This window comes from Haliotis rubra, unplaced genomic scaffold (genome assembly GCF_003918875.1).
Source record: "Haliotis rubra isolate DU_JTF1 unplaced genomic scaffold, ASM391887v1 Scf106, whole genome shotgun sequence".
In the NCBI taxonomy this organism is placed as follows: domain Eukaryota; kingdom Metazoa; phylum Mollusca; class Gastropoda; order Lepetellida; family Haliotidae; genus Haliotis; species Haliotis rubra.
Window position 1 is genome coordinate 1,322,205 of NW_025764959.1, and position 20,196 is coordinate 1,342,400.

At 44.3% G+C, this 20,196-nt stretch overlaps 1 protein-coding gene across 1 annotated transcript in view; it reads left to right on the top strand.

The window, feature by feature from the left end:
* Nucleotides 1–19,507, top strand: part of LOC124277820 — a 51,456-nt gene extending 31,949 nt beyond the window's left edge. The window contains exons 11-27 of the mRNA XM_046713537.1: nt 420–629; nt 1,155–1,394; nt 2,476–2,685; nt 4,239–4,493; nt 5,651–5,872; nt 6,929–7,183; nt 8,101–8,325; nt 9,000–9,242; nt 9,752–9,976; nt 11,560–11,790; nt 12,631–12,855; nt 13,970–14,103; nt 14,508–14,559; nt 14,945–15,139; nt 15,811–16,041; nt 16,848–17,081; nt 17,783–19,507. Of these exons, the coding sequence (XP_046569493.1) occupies nt 420–629; nt 1,155–1,394; nt 2,476–2,685; nt 4,239–4,493; nt 5,651–5,872; nt 6,929–7,183; nt 8,101–8,325; nt 9,000–9,242; nt 9,752–9,976; nt 11,560–11,790; nt 12,631–12,855; nt 13,970–14,103; nt 14,508–14,559; nt 14,945–15,139; nt 15,811–16,041; nt 16,848–17,081; nt 17,783–18,012 (3,617 nt within the window). The 3' untranslated portion in view covers nt 18,013–19,507. The remainder of the gene's footprint in view (nt 1–419; nt 630–1,154; nt 1,395–2,475; nt 2,686–4,238; nt 4,494–5,650; nt 5,873–6,928; nt 7,184–8,100; nt 8,326–8,999; nt 9,243–9,751; nt 9,977–11,559; nt 11,791–12,630; nt 12,856–13,969; nt 14,104–14,507; nt 14,560–14,944; nt 15,140–15,810; nt 16,042–16,847; nt 17,082–17,782) is intronic.
* Nucleotides 19,508–20,196: the final 689 nt, after the last annotated feature.

Sequence of the window (20,196 nt, forward strand, 5' to 3'; positions counted from 1 at the left end):
ATTTTCTCAGTGAAACTAATTCTTTCTATTAAAGATGTTTAGTTAGATGTGTAGCCTCATCAAAAATAAAATTAAAAAAATCTATACATTATATTGAATGGACGGTGTAAGATGTGACGAATCGTCACATTTTTCTGGCCTGTGGCAGAGGTACTATGCTGGTTTGTCGCATGGAACTCTGGGTAGGAGAGTGGCGTCCCCCTAGTCAGTCACAAGACTCTGAAACAAACACATCCAAGAAAGCCCATGCAAGTCTAGATTTCCACAGTTTCTGAAAATGGAGAAAGTCTCTAGTCTAGCGGCCCCCGTCCGGCATATAGCCGTTTACACAATAAACAAAATAAACAAAATCTGTCAATTATGTCCTGGTCCAGCCTCGCTTCCCACATTAAAAAATAAACAATTTTGTTCGCTTCTAGTGGACACTCTGGCGAAGGCCCAGGCGGTGTGCCGGCTGTACCCTACTGCCATCATCCCTCACTCCAGGAACTGCCACTGGTTCTACAACTGCTCCAAGCTGGAGGGCGAGTCCGAGTGCATCTACCCCTTCCTGTTCGACATCACCAGTGAGATGTGTGTCGAGTACAGCCTGGCCGACTGTGGGTTGAGGAAGGAGCCCAAACAGATGTGTGAGTGTCTCAGGCAATGTCAGTGTCTTTACAGATGGTTTTCCGCCTCGGAAGTTGCTCTGTGCTATGTCTTTTTTGTTTAATGATGTCCTTTGCTGTTGAAGTTAGTTCAGCGTCTACTCCTCATCATTACCCCTCCTCTTCATCCTCACATCATGGGCGTTCGCATCATCATTGTCGTCGTCATCATCATAATCATCATCATCATCATCACAGTCGTCGTCGCCACCACCACCATCATCACCATCATCGTCGTCATATTCATCGATGCAGTCTCCGTCGTCATGGTCGATGCCATCATTGTCGTTGTCACCATCATCATCATCATCATCATCATCATCATCACCATCAACATCAACATTATCATCACCATCATCATCATGCAACGTTCTGTACATGTTATGCTAACATATGATTTCTGTTTCCAGTATATTTCACCATGTAAATAGTTATAGCCTTTCACATGTTCACAAAGCTGTGCACATGTCACATTTACAACTATTTCACCATTGAATCTCCTCCCAGGTGAGTATGAGCAGTTCCTGAGCAAGTTCCCCACATGCGCCAACTCCATCATCTGCAGCGACTGTGAGCGGTACTACCCGTCCTGTGCGGGTCGCCAGAACAACTACCAGAGCGGCATCAGCACAGACAGAACCAAGTTCTACGAGTGTCGAGACCAGAGGACGTCCATCTACACGTGTCCGCCCGGTCAGGAATATGACGGCACCATGTGCACAGCCACGCCTGCGCCGACTGTAGGAGGTACGCAATCAGTGTAGGCTTGTGAGTTGGTAAACGAGTGAGTGAGCGAGTCAGTTTAGTTTTATGCCGCACTCAGCAATATTCCAGCTATATGGCGGCGGTCTGCAAATAATCTGGACCAGACAATCCAGTAAACAAATGCATGAGCATCGATCTACTCAATTGGGATACGATGACATGTGTCAACCAAGTCAGCGAGTCTGATCACCCGATTCCGTTAGTTGCCTCTTATGACAAGCATGGCTTACTGAAGACCAATTCTAACCCAGACCTTCACGGGTATGTGTACCCGTTATGTCGTATACTCATGCATAAATAGTAGATTGCACGATATTAGCGGTAATACGCTTTTAAAACAATACATATGCAGTATATTTTCAAAGAACCGGTATATTGACGTGGCGATGTGTGGTGAGGTGAGGTATTGTGTGGTGTGGTGAGGTGAGGTAGTGTGTGGTGTGGTGAGGTGAGGTATTGTGTGGTGTGGTGAGGTGAGGTAGGGTGTGGTGAGGTATTGTGAGGTAGGGCGTGGTGAGGTGAGGTATTGTGTGGTGTGGTGAGGTGAGGTAGGGCGTGGTGAGGTGAGGTATTGTGTGGTGTGGTGAGGTGAGGTAGGGTGTGGTGAGGTGTTGTGTGGTGTGGTGGGAGGTGAGGTAGGGTGTGGTGAGGTGTGGTGTTGTGTGGTGAGGTGAGGTGTGGTGTGGGTGAGGTGAGGTAGGGTCGTGGTGAGGTGAGGTATTGTGTGGTGTGGTGAGGTGAGGTAGGGTGTGGTGAGGCGTTGTGTGACGGACCATGTGCCCCGCCTCTGTGAGAACTGCTTGGAGACATTTTCAGACAGGTACTTGCCGATGAGTGTATGAACTGTCTGTTTGATTGAAACATACTTTATTCAATTAAGAAACGGATTGGGCACAAGTTATCCAACTTAAATAAGCCCTCTCCACATAGTTACAAGTGTATATTACAAAAAAGTTCAACAAGAGGCAGACAAAGGGTATAGGTATGTACAGACAGAGTTATTTAAATCGTTTAGTGTTATGGATGTAGATATGTACAGATTTAAAAACTCTCTGTGTTACAGCCTCCAATGATGCCGAGGCCAAGGCTCTGTGCGCCCTGGACCCGTCTCGCCCGATCCCCCACAACGGCCACTGCGCCAAGTACTTCGAGTGTAAGCCAGTCGGGATGGTGATTGAACGTGAGTGTGTCTACCCGCAGCTGTTTGACGCAGTGACCAGGAGGTGTGTCACCACCACACAGTGTGGCGCCAGGACGGAGTTCAAGACACCATGTACGTTCAGGTCCAGACTTCAGTCATACAGCTAAAGCACAATTTTACCCTACCAAGTATACGTGCACTTTAGGGAATGCCCTGCATATATACTACCCATTAAATGTTTAGACTCACTAGTATAAATGTAGCCACTTACTTCAGTCAACTGTTCTAAACTACATTTTGCAAAATATTCAATACTGTTTAAAGGTACTGTTTACACATGAACTGATGTATTGTAAAACAAATTCGTAATGTTGAAAAGATTATTATCATGAGTTCGATAAATGATGAAACCCAGTGAAAATTGGCGAATTCTTAACAAAACTTTACACCAAAACGCAGCTGTTCACATGCATAATATTTGCATATGCTTTTCGGCAATTTGATGCAATTTGATGCAATTCATCTGCATAAAGTTTGCAGTTGGTTCCCCTAAGTTAGTGGAGAAATTCATCTTCGATGTAACCATATATATATATATATATATATATATATATATACATAACAAAGAGTAAGTGTTTTAAGTGAGCCTAAACTTTTGATGGGTAGTATATGTTCGCCACGAATAGTTGCACAATTGCTGATGCTGCGTTAAAGCAATATTCACTCACTCACTCTATACGTTGGGCGTATGTATAAAATATCTAACCCATTGAATTTCTCGTTTTCCTGTCACCTAGTTGTCATTGGAGATGGCTTTATGAGTGAGTGGGTTTAGTTTTACGCCGCACTCAGCAATATTCCAGCTTTATGGCGGCGGGCTGTAAATAATCGAGTCTGGACTAGACAATCCAGTGATCAAAAGCATGAGCATCGATCTGGGCAATTGGGAACTGATGACATGTGTCAACCAAGTCAGCACGCCTGACCACCTGATCCCGTTAGTCGCCTCTTACTACAAGCATGGGTTACTGAAGGTTCATTCTAACCCGCACCTTCACGTGTCAGATGGTGTTATGGATATGTACACCTTCACGTTGATGGTTGCTCATGACGTCAATCACTGAACTAGCTTGATAACATATTTACAAATGTTTCATATTGTTGAATGAAAGAAACTGCCACACATGTATATTTATTGCATTTAGGTTTATATTATTAATTATTATATATCTGTTTTTGCAGTTGTAGTTACCAAAGAACTCTCTGACAAAATCTGAGCTCTTTGATAAAAAACCCTAACATTTTAAACTTCTGTGGAGGTGACTATCTGTTGAAGTGATGACAAACTGAATGATTAAGATGGTGTATGTAAAAATGATGACGATTGTATAGATGGTGATAATACAGACGCTTATAACGATAATGACTTGCACCGATATATTCACTTACTGAGTTAAAAACTGACCGAAAACATATCTGTATATGGATGAGTGACTTGAATACGCGAGTGAATAAGGTGTCACACAACTATAGCAATGTTCCAGACATACCATGGCAGGGTACACCACACACTGTACCCAATGGAGCTGAGCGCTGGTAACTAAATATCTGTACCCAATTTATATTATGTACGAAGGCAATGGCAATGATGATGATGATGATGATGATGATGTGACCCTGCCCAGGTTCCTACGACTCTGTGCTGCGTAGATACAACCGGGTATGCAACAAGGGCCAGCCCTGCCCCGAGTGTGCGGCCGACTACCCGTCCTGTGAGGGGCGTCCAGACAACTTCAAGGGGCCCATCCAGACAGACGAAGTCATGTTCTACATGTGTAACAACGAGCGCACCACCATCGACACTTGCACCGTCATCGGCTCCATCTTCATGCCTTCTAAGCAGCAGTGTATGATTCCACCCACAGATCCCCTACTGACATGTAAGTTCTGGATGACCGTCTGCAGAACGAATGATCACAGGATTACTGGGCCTTAGACTAACATTTACACTATGAAAATGTAATTATAATTTTGTTTTGAAACAAACAACAATTGAAACAGAGGACCAGAGACCTCGGAGATTGAGAACCTGAGGAAATCTAGATATTGGGCATTTTCATTGCAGAGAGGGTTGGGCGGAGGGAAAAGTAATGCAGTTCATTGACCATGACACAGACTAACAGGGTATCTGCTCTGCCTAACGCATGGAAGAGAGACCACATATATATTAGTCAGAATCACTACATCCTCTTACCAGTGACAACACATGCTCGTGGTGATTTATGATATCAATAATCAATAAACATGTACGAATATTGATGGGTCTAATAAGTCCCCCCTATTATCGTTCTGGTTCGGATGTCGTGTCAGAGTGTAATGTAGTTTTGGGATAGTACTATACGTTGCAGACATCAGTGTATTCACTTTTCTACGTTCATGCCCAGAACACCTCCAGTTCCCGACGTGCAGAAGAGCTGTCTTCGCTTTGCGACGTTAAACAATACCGTCCTTCCTGGTACAACACATTCCCTCTCAGACAGATTAGATATACTTAGTAATACCTAATGCATAACTATATGGTTACAGTGTGATCGCAACTTTGTACGGATTTTGAGTGTGTACTTTCAAGGGAGACTTTCAAGGGAAGGGAATGCAATATGAATGCACACTGATCCTTTGTTTGGGAAAAGGTTGTATTATTGTTGATAACTCCTCTTCTTGCTCCTCCTCCCCATTTCTTCTACCTTGTCCTCTTCCTCCTCGTCTTCGTCTTTCTCCGCTTCATGCTCCTCTTCGTCTTCCTCCTCTTCTTCGTCTTCCTTATATTCTCCTTCATCTTCCTCTCCTCTTCTTCGTCTTCCTTATACTCTCCTTCATCTTCCTATCATCCTCTTCGTCTTCCTTATACTCTCCTTCATCTTCCTATCATCCTCTTCGTCTTCCTTATACTCTCCTTCATCTTCCTTTCCTCCTCTTCATCTTCCTCCTATTTTTCGTTTTCCTCCTCTTCTTCTTCGTTACTTGCCCCTGTTCTCCTTCTCCCTCCTCTTCGTCTTCATTTGCAAATCATATTATTATCAATATCATTCGTTTTCAGTGGACCCTTCACGTGTAATAGTTGAGTGCACCCAGCAGCCCACAGGGGTGTTTCTCATGGGGAACTCCTGTGCTCGCTACTACAACTGTTCGCTGCCAAACAGCAGACTTGGAGCGTTCGTATCGGAATGTGACTACCCCATGCTGTTTGACTCTTTCCTGGGTCGATGCGTGGAGTATATCATGGCCAAATGCTCCCCCAGGCCTGTTGAGAAGGAACCTTGTAAGTACAGCCGTGTTTAACTGACCTATAAACTAACGCTTAGTCTCTGAATATATAAACTTTCCATAGTAACAAATAATCCCATTTAATTTGAAAAGTGCCAGTGAGATGGGAGATTCAGATCCTGGCTTCAATTGGGCCTTGAGCATTGTTGGAGGGCTAGGCAGTAAGGGGAATAATATGGTTCGGGGACTGTGAGACAGACTAGCTGAACCACTACAGGTTGCGTTTGTTTAGGTGGTAAAATTGCCCTTTCAATTTGAATGTATCATACACACATCTCACAGTACAAGGAGTTAACCTGTACACACGATCACCTATCGTCGAATTAGGGTTTTCGGACATCGCGCAATTGTGAGGTGTGTTGTACGAACCGGAGATTATACATACCCGGATGGTGACTTGTTGTCTGTAGTAGGATAGTGAGATGGTTTACCGTTGTTCATTTGTTAAGCGAGAAAACAGCAAATGTGTTAAAGCGTCAAGATTTTATGATTTTAGGAGGGCGAAATATAGCGGTTCATATTTTTCATACGATGCCCTAGGCAAAATATCACTTTGTCATGGTGACGTGACGTCATGAACAATGCTATGACGTCAATTTCCTTCTATGACGTTGCGTTCTACACGCGGCGACGGCGGGTATTTGAAAGTTGATTTGGGTTATAATCAACGGTAATAAATAGAATATTATATTCGTGCCCATATCATGCTATGTTTACGACACTCGTGCCTAAATATCGGTATATCCTCGCTCTCGCTCGGGAAATACCAACATTTAGGCACTCGTGTCGTAAACATAGTATGACATGGGCACTCATATAATATACTCTATTAAGCACGAAAACTAAAGCACAGAAAACCCTGCACGTATAAGTTAACATACACCAGATAGAACCATGTACATACATACGTAAAACTTCGGATCTTAGAACCTACAACAAGGTAACCCACCTCAATTTCTGTACCAGGCGAGTTTCTGAGCATCCGACGTCAGTACTGCACCACCGACGGACCATGCCGTGCCTGTGACGTCGCAAACCCCCTCCTGCAAAGACAAGCCCGACAACTTCGTCGCTGCACTCCAGATCAATAACTACTCTTTCTATACGTGTCTACACTCTCGGACAGTGGCTGGCACCTGTAAAGTGGGCCAGGTGTTCAACCCTACCACGTTGGTGTGTGAGGCACAGCCTACAACCACAACACCACCAACTACCACCCCAACTACGACTACGACTACAACCACAACAACTACTACCATGCCAACGACCACGGTCACGACTACCTCTGCTCCCCGCTTCCGAACAGGTACGATATGTAATGACGTGTATAAAACTTGAAAAACTGGTATCCTCTTGAAAGGTTTTCCACGGGACATTAAAGGAGTGAGTGAGTGAGTTTAGTTTTTACGCCGCACTCAGCAATATTCCAGCTATATGGCGGCGGTCTGTAAATAATCGAGTCTTGACCAGACAATCCAGTGATCAACAGCATGAGCATCGCTCTGCGCAATTGGGATACGATGACATGTGTCAACCAAGTCAGCGAGCCTGACCACCCGATCCCGTTAGTCGCCTCTTACGACAAGCATGGGTTACTGAAGGTTCATTCTAACCCGGACCTTCACGGGTACATTAAAGGAGACATTTTCCATTGTAATTCCACTCACTGACTTAATTGACACATGTCATTGTATCCTGTTGATCACTGGATTGTCTGGTCCAGACTCGATTATTTACAGACCGCCGCCACATAGATGGCATACTGTTGAGTGTGGCGTTCAACAACAAACAAACAAAACAAACAAACGATTGTACTTCTATTTTTAGTTTCGAAGACTTCTTTGTATCCATTTGTTGCTCTTTGCAGTAAGTCTTTACATTACCAAATTGAGTTGTAACAGCTGTTACGACCGTTGGTGTTAATACTCAAGAGCTGATTTTGTTTCATGATTAACAAACTACCATACCATCTCCTTCAACTATAAACCCGTGAAGGTCCGGGTTTGAATTGATCTTTAGTAACCCATGCTCGTCGTAAGAGGTGACTAACGGGATCGGATGGTCAGCCTCTCCGACATAGTTGAAATATGTCATCGTATCCCAATTGCGTAGATCGATTCCTGTGCTGTTGATCACTGGATTGTCTGGAATATTGCTGAGTGCGGCGTTAAACAACCAACCAACCTTTACCTATACTGTATATTTGCAAATCGTGTCTTGCAGTGTCGGCCCAAGAGATCGGCACCTATTGCGCCTTCAACCCAACGAAAGTGGCCGCCCACCCCGACAGCTGTGCGATGTTCTGGAACTGTTCCCAGCCCAACCCCCAGTACGGGATGCAGTACCTGTTCGAGTGTACCTATCCCATGCACTTTGACAGCAACAGTGGCGCCTGTGTGGACTTCTCACTCGTGGACTGTGGAACCAGAAGGAGCGTCATGGCTCCATGTAAGTTGGAGATGATTCGGTTTTAGAGTAAAAGGTCCTGGGCCCATTTGGCGATTGTGTAGCCTAGTGCACGGTTAAAGTGTTCGCTCATCACGTCGAAGAACCGGGTTCGATTCCCCACATGGTTATGATGTGTTGATTCATTTATGATGTCCCCCACCAAGAATAGAGTGGCGTAAACCCATACTTACAACGGAGCCCGTGTACTAAACTGTGATAGTACTGCTTTGGTAAAGTATATCTAAATATAAGCGTCAAAACCCTTTCCACATCCATAAGAAATCTATGCTAAAGCAGAGTCGATTGTACAATTGTGACCTGATCATGAGTATATAGTTGTTTCTACCTTTTCGCAGAGCTATGATTGTTTTGTGGACCGGGGCCCAAGGTTGAGTCTATCTGTCTATCTGCGACGGATTCTCCATGTGTTACGCATCTAGAAAGAGTTACTGGTTTTTATTGTGTATTTTATACAGTATATCTTCTGGGTGTGCATCTACGCATACATACTCCCTTTCCACTTTGAATCAGGCTTGACATCTTGCCGAAACCTTCCCAAAGCATTTTCATTTGATGAACAAAGTACGTGTCTATGTGAAAGAAGCTGAATGTTTCTTGACTAATAATGTTGTGTCGAGGAATGATGGTGATCCTAATAACGTCCGTTGTTTCAGGCGAGTACATTGCATTTACTGTTATGTTGTGTAATGACTTGAAGTCATGTCGGGCATGTGACGAAACCCAGCTGTCATGCCGCGGCAAGGCGGACGGGTACAAGGACGCCATGTTGGAGGACCAGTCGAGCTACTTCCAGTGCCAGGACCAGAGGACCACAATCGTGTCCTGCCCGGGGACTCAGCAGTTCGACCCCATCACAGCTGACTGCAAGATTCCGGGGGCACCCACCATCCCTGTCAGTAAGTAGACTCCCACCCATCACAGCTGATTGCAAGATTCCGGGGGCACCCACCATCCCTGTCAGTAAGTAGACTCCCACCCATCACAGCTGACTGCAAGATTCCGGGGGTACCCACCATCCCTGTCAGTAAGTAGACTTCCACCCATCACAGCTGACTGCAAGATTCCGGGGGCACCTACCATCCCTGTCAGTAAGTAGACTTCCACCCACCCACCCACCCACCCATGACTTACGTGATGGCCAGGATCGCTGACTTGGTTGATACATATTATCGTATCCCATTGTGTAAATCGTGATGTCAGTCACTGGATTGTCTGGTCCAGACTCGAATATTTACAGACCGCGTCCATATAGCTGGAGAACTGCTGACTGCAGCGTTAGGAAACAAAAATATATTCTCTCACATGTCAGGACAGAGAATGTATCTCATGATGATTCAAATTGCTGTATTGAACGCAAAGGCTTGTTTTTCTGTCTGTGACTGAACACACTTCTTCCCCCTTGCAGTGACAACATCGGTGGAGGCGGAGGGTCCCTGCGGCACCAACCCGACAGCCATGTTTCCCCACGCCGAGAACTGTCACCAGTACTTCGACTGCGCCGTACAGAACGGACCGTTTGGCCGCTTCCTGAGCGAGTGTCCCTACCCCGATCTGTTTGACCCCACATCCGCTTCCTGCAAGGACCACTCCCTGGTAGCCTGTGGGCGACGATACGAGCCGCGACTCAGATGTATGTGGTCATTTAGCTATTGTAATTTCATTACCGTTGCTCTAATTGATATGGGATGCTTCACTCTGATATGATACCCTTCATAGTGAGTGAGTGAGTTTTGTTTTAAGCAACATTCAAGCAAAATGTGTTAACTAGTCCATGGGGTTAACGTGAGGTGAACTCTAATGAGCTTTTCAGTGTCCAAGATTCCGAACTTTCTGTACCTCAAAACTATTTGCAGAAAAATAATAAGTGTATAAACGTAAACGGGCTTTACAGAATGGACAATAAGAAAGGTCGCGCATATGTTATACTGTATATAGTGATACACAGAGTATATCATATGAGTGCCCATGTCATACTATGTTTACGACACGAGTGCCTAAATGTTGGTATTTCCCGAGCGAGAGCGAGAGATATACCGATATTTAGGCACGAGTGTCGTAAACATAGCATGCTATGGGCACGAATATAATATTCTGTGATTACTGGAGTCGTCAAATTGAGGAAAATAAACCCAAATCTACTTTCAAACATACGCTGACTACCCGCCGTCGCCGCATGTACAACGCAACGTCACAGAAGAAACGTGACGTCATAGCCTTGTTCATGACGTCACGTCACCATGACAAAGTGATATTTTGCCTTTGGGTATCGTATGAAAAATATTAACCCCGGTATGTTCGCCCTCGTAGGTATAATATAAAGGATGTCATTTAGGCATGATATCTGTTCCTAATTACGAAAGGTCGTACTATCAGTGAATTGTTAAGATCAAAACATCTAAATCGATCTGGTGAGGAACTGAAACCGAATCGTCTGAGAAATTACACATCTCAAAGCCAAATTACCATTTCTGCGCTTTCAAGTTCGTTTAGACTATTGAAGGTGAGGTGAGGTGATATGGGGTTTAACATCGTGCTTGAGAATATTTCGCTCATATGACGACGTGCATGCGTGTGTAAGTGTATGTGCGGCTGCTTGTACTAGCCCAGACTGAAGCTGGTTTTATAGTGCTAGCCCACTGAGATACCATGCCGCAGTGAAGCATGAAGACCCCACTCAGACACATTATACTGACTCCGAGCCGACCAGTCCTCGTTGTAGCCGTTAATGCCGAGCGCCGGGCAGGGACCAACAAGTACCATATTTTAACGTCTTTTGGTATGACGAGGTCGGGGATCGAACCCGCGACCTTCCGCTCTCCGGGCGGACGCTTTAACCACTACACCACGGAGGCGGTCTTAGGACTATTGAAATTCAAAAGACATCATTGCTGATGCAGTGTTGCATATATTGACGTCTGTTATTTACCTTGGTCGTTAAAAGACCTTTTGCTACAGATCATGTCAGAAAGCAGCCCTAGAATCGGTATGAAGTGTATCAATGAAACTGTTGTTCGGCCTCGGAAACTATAGTGATTTGAACGTACAGTAGTACCCCCTTTGTTATTATCCGGATTCACGAATTATGGTTTCGGAGTCATGTCCCTTTGTAAGCAGGAAGCTCTTCCCTTCCGATATTGTCCACTAGATTGGGGTTCCAGTTGGTCGGGGTAATAATGAGGTATAACTGTATACTACATATATTCTGTTACCTAGGCGAGTACTGGGCCATCCTTACCAAATACTGCAGAATTGTTGGTACCAACTGCGAGGAGTGCGCCAAAAGCAACCCATCGTGCGTGGCCCAGACGGACGGTCTTACTGGGCCAATTCCTGGGAGTCGAACACAGTACTACAACTGCTCTAAGGACCGAACACTCATCAGTGATTGTCCCGCTAACTACGAGTTCAACACCGCGACAAGACGCTGCCAGTCGCTCACGTACCGTAAGTTCCGGAATTCAAGTGCGATATTTTACAGAACCTTTTTTGTGTTAGTTTCTGTTGTGTTTATGGCCATCTTATGTTATGTTCTGAAACTATATTAATACTTTTCATTCCTGAAGTATGCAAACAAGGCCTCTTACACAAACATGTTCCTGGTGCAGTGTCCCCCGTCTCTTACACAAACTTGTTCCTGATCCAGTGCACTCTGTCGCTTACACAAACATGTTCCTGTTCCTGTGTCATCTGCCTCTAACACAAACATGTTCCTGTTCCTGTGTCATCTGCCTCTAACACAAACATGTTCCTGTTCCTGTGTCCTCTGCCTCTTACTCTTACTCAAACATGTTCCTGATCCAGTGTCCTCTGTCTCTTACTCAAACATGTTCCTGATCCTGTGTCATCTGTCTCTTACACAAACATGTTTCTGTTCCTGTGTCATCTGTCTCTTACTCAAACATGTTTCTGTTCCTGTGTACTCTGCCTCTAACACAAACATCCTTCTTTCTCTTACTCAAACATGTTCCTGGTCCAGTGTCCCCGTCTCTTACTCAAACATGTTCCTGATCCAGTGCACTCTGTCTCTTGCACATACATGTTCTGTTCTGATCTGCAACACAAACATGTTCCTGTTCCTGTGTCCTGCCTCTTACACAAACATGTTCCTGATCCAGTGTCACTCTGTCTCTTGCACATAAACATGTTCCTGATCCAGTGTCCTCTGTCTTACACAAACATGTTCCTTCCTGTTCCTGTGCCTCTTTCTCTTACTCAAACATCTGCCTCTTACACAAACATGTTCCTGAACCAGTGTCCTCTCACACAAACATGTTTCTGTTCCAGTGTCTTCATCAGCACAGGCGGAAACCTACTGTATCTCCAACCCTACTGGCATGTTCCCGAGCTCCCTAAGCTGTGCCCAGTATTTCGACTGTTCCCAGCCTGGCAGCAGGTTCGGCCGCTACAGAGTGGAGTGTCCTTACCCCGAGCTGTTTGACGTGGAGTCCAGAGCATGTAAAGACCACACACTAGTCACCTGTGGTGGCAGTCCAATGGTCAAAGACGCCTGTAAGTAGTGACACAAATGAGTTAATATTATTTTACTTGAATTTTACTTTAATATATTTTATTCAATCAGCAATGTTCACGTTAGCCTGTAACTGACGTAGGCTTGGTCCAACAAACCAGTGATTGATGGCATGAACCCCATATATGTCAATTCTTTGTATACTAAAAAGCGTTTTTAATACACTATACAACCATGCTTTCTTACTAAACTGACGTTCAAAAGATAGTACACCGTCGGCTGATTCTTTGGTAAAAAATTTCTTTAAAACAGCATTAATATTTTAAAAAGTGTTTTGATTCTGCTTGTCACAAACATTGTGCAAGTGTTTCCAAAACACCAGATATTGTACCCAATTACAACATTGCTAACGAAATATTTATGGTTTTAATGGAAATAGGCCCAAAACACCAGATGTGTACTTTCTTATGAACGTCAGTATAGTTCTTACGATTATTAAATGCTGTCACGTATTGATTCCTTTCGTAATGAAAAATAAACTACAATGTATACAAGAATATGTTCGTGGAATTTGATGGACAGTTCGTGTAAAGATGTGACTAATCCCGACAAGAGGTGACCAAATGATCATCTCGGTTGCTTGGTGGATTGCAAGTATCCTACCACGATGTGGATTCGTTGCTCACGATATCGACCACTGGTTTGCCTGGTCATCATTCGAATATTAATATAACCCGTGAAGATTCGGTTTAGAATTGATCTTCAGTTGCCCATGCTTGTCGTAAGAGGCGATTAACGGGTTCGGGTTGTCAGGCTTGCTGACTTGATTGACACATGTCATTGTATCCTAATTGCGTAGATTGATGCTTATGCTGTTGATCACTGGATTATCTGGTTCAGACTCGATTATTTACAGCCCGCCGCCATATAGCTGGAATATTGCTGAATATGGCGTAAAACTAAACTCACTCACTTACTCGAACATACGGTTGTTGGAGAAAATGGCAGCATTAAACATGAATATATCATCATTTGAAGACAGTTCACTGTTTTCATTTATCAGCAAACATAGCCATGGATAACGCAAGGTTGTCATAGACTTGGACTTCGTGCGATGTCGTTTAATGTTGAAATGCTTTCCTTTACGACCCACAGGCCAGTACCTTACCAACATGGTCTACACTACTAGACTTCGGAACGAGAGACGTGGTGGTCACACTGTGGACTTAACCAGCGCCCAACAAAAACTGCAGGACAGCACTTACCAAGCCGTCATGTGCCTGAGCCTTGTAACATTAGGGTGGAGCAAGATGAAACTGACACTAGTCTGCGACACTACTTAGGGTGGAGCTACGTCCCACACTAGGGAGCTTGGCCACAGAGGAGTTCATCCAGTGTCGGAACAGAGGGTGGAGACTCAAGGTTGAGGGTGGTAACCACTTGTGGACTTAACCAGTACTTCGACTTGTGATGTGCCACAGTAGGAGGGAGTCAACAAAACTGCAGGACAGCACTTACACAGAGTAAGCCACAGTAGGGTGGAGTTACTTTGACTACTCAATGTCTGGGATTGCTGCTTAAAACCTGGAGCCATGAAACTTGCCAACAAGGTAGGGGCGACTTGTGATGTGCCACAGTAGGGTGGAGTACGTCATGCGAAATGTGCTTTACGTCATGAAACTTGCCACACAAGGTTGAGGTTGAGGCCACAGTGCGACTTGTGATGCGACTTGTGATGTGCCACAGTAGGGTGGGGGTCGACTTGAGACTGTTTTTTTATTTAATAGTTACGTGGTGTGTGTGTGCGTGCGTGCGTATGTGTCTGTCTGTATGCGTGCGTGTGTATATGTCTGCCTCTGTGTGTGTGTGTGTGTGTGTGTGTGTGTGTATGTGTGTACATGATATAGCAATTATTTAAAGGATTGTGTTATTGGTTCAAGGCTATATAGGTTACGAGTTGCGATTCTGCTGTCATGAATCACCCCCAGGATAGCTTACAACCACCCGATCCCGTTAGTCGCCTCTTACGACAACCATTGGTTGCTGAAGGCCAATTCTAACCGGAATCTACGGCCTCTGTATTGCTATCACGCTGTTGTGTAGAATCACGTTTTCTCTTACTGTCAACAGGCGCAGTTAACTTCTTCTGCCAGACGTACCCGGGCAAACGTGCCCCCAACCCCATCAACTGTGCCCAGTACATCAACTGTGCCCCCAGCCAGCCGCAGATCATAGAGTGTGGCTACCCCAGACTGTTTAACGGCTCCGTGTGTATCGACCCTGAGTACGTCAAGTGCGGGAAGCGCTATGAGCCCGTGGCACCATGTAAGTCTCCACATGAATGAGTGAGGGAATGAAGTTTGACGCCGCTGTAATTATATCTCAACATGTCAGCACAATCAGACTGAAACTCTAAAGTTGAGAAAGGTTTAGGAATGGTAAAAAAAACAAGAAGTGGTAAGGTGCTGTCAGAGGAAGGATCGTAATCGGGGAGAATAGTGCATTCGAACCCTCGAACCTCCGGATCCTGGCACAGCATGACGTCATGTGAATGTACGTGACCGTGTGGATAGGCATACTTAGCCTCAGGGTGGCCAAGTGGATAAAACATCCACTCGTAACATCATCTACACTGGGTTTTATTCTCAACACTTGTACAGTACACGTACTTGAGGCCTATGTTTGGTGTTATGTTGTTGGAATATTGTTCAGTGAAGTCATTACAGCATACTGCGAAACGTCCGCTAACCGTTGCCTCTTTCTTAAAATATGTTCTCTTTGCCTCCTATCCCTGATCCTGGATCGTTTGTTTTGACCAATGTAGGGCGCTGAGTTGTATTGGAACCACCTTGATATCTGTTTTGAGGTTGAAAAATTCGTCATTTCTGTCAATTATACATTCAAGGAATAAAACGATGACGATGACCATACGTTCCTCACAATAAGAGGGGAAGAATTAAAAGCATTGTGGAAAATATAATGATGTTTAATTTCAGGTGATTACGAACAGAACAAGCACTGTCCCAAGAGCCAGGTGAACTGTCTACCCTGTGAGAAGAGGATCCCATCTTGTGTCGGTCTGCCGGACGGCAACCAGTCTTATCCTGGACTTCCGCCATCAACACTCTTCGTGAAGTGCAGGAACAACCGGACCGAGTCCGTCATTAGATGCAAGAGTGACCTTTTTAACCCCCACTTAGGGGAGTGTGGAGGATCCATTAGCCAGCGTGAGTAACTCCTATTGTGAAGCCTGGATAGTCCGGCCCCTGTTAATCTTGAACCATGGCGTGACCTTTTTCTCATTGCCGGGGGGGCGGTGGGGTAGCCTAGTGGTTAAAGCGTTGGCTCGTCACGCCGAAGACCCGGGTTCGATTCCCCACATGGGCAAAATGTGTGAAGCCCATTTCTGGTGTCCCCCGCCGTGATATTGCTGGAATATTGCTAAAAGCGGCGTAAAACTAAACTCAGTCAGTCAGTCAGTCTCATTGTCTGTAGTACCTACGACGCTATTTATCTGATGTTGTACCGTTGCATCAAAACGCAATAATCCTGATCTTTAGTCATGAATATTTGACATTACGTAAACTCAAGGTCACCCTCGCTTTAGTCTCCCTCTCTCTCTCTCTCTCTGTTGAAATGCTTACTACCTTTTCACAAAACAGGTATGGTATTGTGAAACACTGTTTCTGTACACTGACGTGCAAAAGAAAGGTCACACCTGGAGCTTTTGGGTCATTAAAAGTAATTTGAAGGTCGGTTGGATTGTGACTTACAATTCACAAACATCACGTACTTGTTGCCAATGTCAGGATGTATTGCCATTTGAAAACAAGGTCTTCATGGTAGCATACGGTTACCATATCTCTTGAAATATGTTCACATTCCTCAGTCAGTAACGTGGGCTCTAGAGGGTTTCACCAAAAATCACTTCCGGTTTCCTATCACGTGACATGACAGTGATACTGATGCCGTTGGCAATACCCCAAACTCATTCAGTAAAACGTGTGTTGATAAATGAACATTTACCGTTCAGTTCTGATCGAGGACGCCTGCCGGAGGTTCCCCACGGCCGTGTTTGCGGATCCTGACAACTGTGCCCGCTACATCGACTGTTCGAAGCCCTACAGGCACATCCTGAACACCATGTACAAGCAGGAATGCAAGTACCCGGAACTGTTCTCTGTGGAGTCCAATAGTTGTGTCAACATCTTCAAGGACATTTCAACAACAGTCGACTGTGGAAATCGAACGGAACCACTGAATGCTTGTAAGTATTTTGTAACCACTGACCTAACGTGGCATATCAGATCGGTATTGAGTAATTAAAGGATGCAGATTATTGTCTGTTTGTTGTTTAACACCGCACTCAGCAATATTCCAGCAATATGGCGACGGTCTGCGTGTGACGAGTGAGTATAAATTTACGCCGCTTTTAGCAATATTCCAGCAATATCACGGCGGGGGACACCAGAAATGGGCTTCACACATTGTATCCATGTGGAGAATTGAACTCGGGTCTTCGGCGTGACGAGCGAAGGCTTTAACCACTAGGCTACCCCACGCCCCTCGACAGTAAATAATCGAGTGATCAACATCATCAGCATCGATCTACGCAACTGGGATACGATGACATGTGTCAATCAAGTCAGCAAGCCTGACCACCCGATCCCGTCAGTCGCTTCTTTCAACACGCATGGGTTGCTGAAGATCAGTTCTAACCCGGAGCTTCACGGGTTGCAGATTATTGACTGTTTAAGGTTTTTGCTCATTGTTCAGAGGTCCTCATTCATCTTTCATCGAATTCTTTAATTCTGTATCCGCTTTGGGAAATGTAGTTGTTTTATAAACTTGTATATGAAAAATGGCAATCTAAACATATCTTTGTCTATATCCCCTTACCACGGGGTTCCTTTTAGGCTGTTCTACAAAATAATTTATTAAAGGTTCAATATTTTGTTTTTATTTCAGGTGACTACCACGAACATTGTGGCATTACCAACTACCCCTACTGTAGTAATTGTACGAATACAATACCTAGCTGTGTCGGCCAGCCCGACCAACAGTACCTGAACTACCCCGTGGGCAACACCACTAGCTCCCGCTACTTTCTCTGCTACAGACACAGGACCGTCGTCTACGGCAACTGTTCCGATAGGGAGAGATTTGATGTCAGGTTGATGACATGCGTACCCCTGTAGTTCTTCCAATTATTTACGTTACGGTAAAGATTCTAGGTCGAACAAATACTGGTGGATAGTAGATAGATTTGGTCTCCTGATGTGGTTGATGTATGTGTAAAGATACTTGGTGAAGTATGGTGTGTAACTGTCTACTGCACGTATCTGGTAATCTCGTGTTGAGTATATTTTGTACAGACCTTCCCGAGAGAGCATCCCACATATCAATGTGTACCGTATACTCTCTGAAAACTGTCTGGTCACTGGTATGGTTATACACGTGAACTGATGACCTCTTGACCAGAGTATGTCCTTGACCTTTACGTATCTACGTTTTCAAGGATGTGACCTATCTGACAAAGTCTGTTTAATTTAATATGTGTATGTTAATTTATATTTCTCATCTAAAACAAATATGTCCTTGTTTTCTTGCACAAATTCATCGTTTAGAAGTTAACGAAAACTTAAGACTGCCTACCTTTAACTAATGGCTTTGAGTTTACATTTTCTTCATGAAATTCAACTTTTGTGGAAGTGTTTGTCTGGACGTGTTGGATCTCACGTTAATGACATCAAACGATCTATTTGGTCGAGTTTTAGTCTTAAATGGTGTTAGGAATCTTCTTTGAACCACGAATACCTTCATAATGTACCAAAGTGTCCCTTCCTGTCGCAGTCTCTGCATGAATGTTTCTCTTCAAACATCCCCCCCCCCTCCTCCCATTAAAGCACAACAATGGCAGCGTTGTTAATCAAGGAAAGATAACTCTTCTGAACATTTAGAGGAGGATACTGACAACCAAAACCAAACATTATTACCTCACCGATTTCAATGACCGACCGGCTTGTGAAACAAATCGTATTTTATACATCATTACCGTAACTGCTCTCGCATTACCATAATAATTTTACAAATTTACTATAATTGCCATTTTCTGCAGATACCAACTGTACAATTCCTACAAGCGGATGTAAATTGGGATGTCCATTAATTCAAACTCAAACAATCTATATTTATTGTTGTTCTGCATCACAATTCCAACTTCCCACAAGTAAAATGAGCTAAGTCCTTTCATTATAAACTACACTATATGAGTTTCAAAATTTCATTTGGACATCATCATTTTCGTTTTTTCAGGATACACAATCCCGACTTCAGCCCATTTCAGCAGTGATTGTACATTGTATTGACGGTATGCTGTATCAGTCTCTGTTGGTCATAGGTACATATATCATAGACTGTGGTCAATCGTTGGGACATAGGTTTTCGGACTTCATTCCTTGTCTTGCTTGAGCCTGACGTACCATGACTAATAAAATATGACTAAATATGACTAAAGTTCCGCACAGAGGCAGGCATCCGATGATCAGTTATTGGTATGTTGTCGACGCCAAAGCTTTTGCAAATATGGAGTTAAAACAGTTGTGTCCGAAAACCTGTGACCCAGCGATATGACCTCTTTGACCGCTGGCCGGGGTTCTCCAAATATGGAATACAAATAAATACAAGTAACAATTTGCGTGTTTTTCGGCTGTTATTTGTTCCTTATGAAAACGTGTATATGATAGCGTGGTATAGTGGTTAAAGTGTCGTACGGTTGGAACACTGCTGAATACGGCGTCCAACAAACACATACTCATGATATAGTCACCATTGTACAGCTGATTCTGCTTTTCGCAGGAATTCGTTTGGATTTGAAAAGTTAATTTCTTGCCGTTTTAGAAATATTCCAATTCTAGCATGATAGGAGACACAAGACTTCGCAATCGAACTCAGGTCTTTCGCCAGACGAGCGACCACTTTAGCCTCAACACCATACTATCAAAGAATGAAGACAAATACACAGTTCCACCAAGCCGTGCTGACTGACAGTGTCTGGAGTGAACATACTTCTTCATCATTCCGGGGGCGGTGGGGTAGCCTAGTGGTTAAAGCGTTGGCTCGTCACGCCGAAGACCCGGGTTCGAATCGCCACATGGGTACAATGTGTGAAGCCCATTTCTGGTGTCCCCCGCCGTGATGTTGCTGGAATATTGCTAAAAGCGGCGTAAAACCAAACTCAGTCAGTTAGTCATCATTCCACGTTATAGTGAAGGAATATTGCTAAAAGCGGCGTAAAACCAAACTCAGTCAGTCAGTCATCATTCCACGTTATAGTGAAGGAATATTGCTAACAGCGGCGTTAAACCAAACTCAGTCAGTCA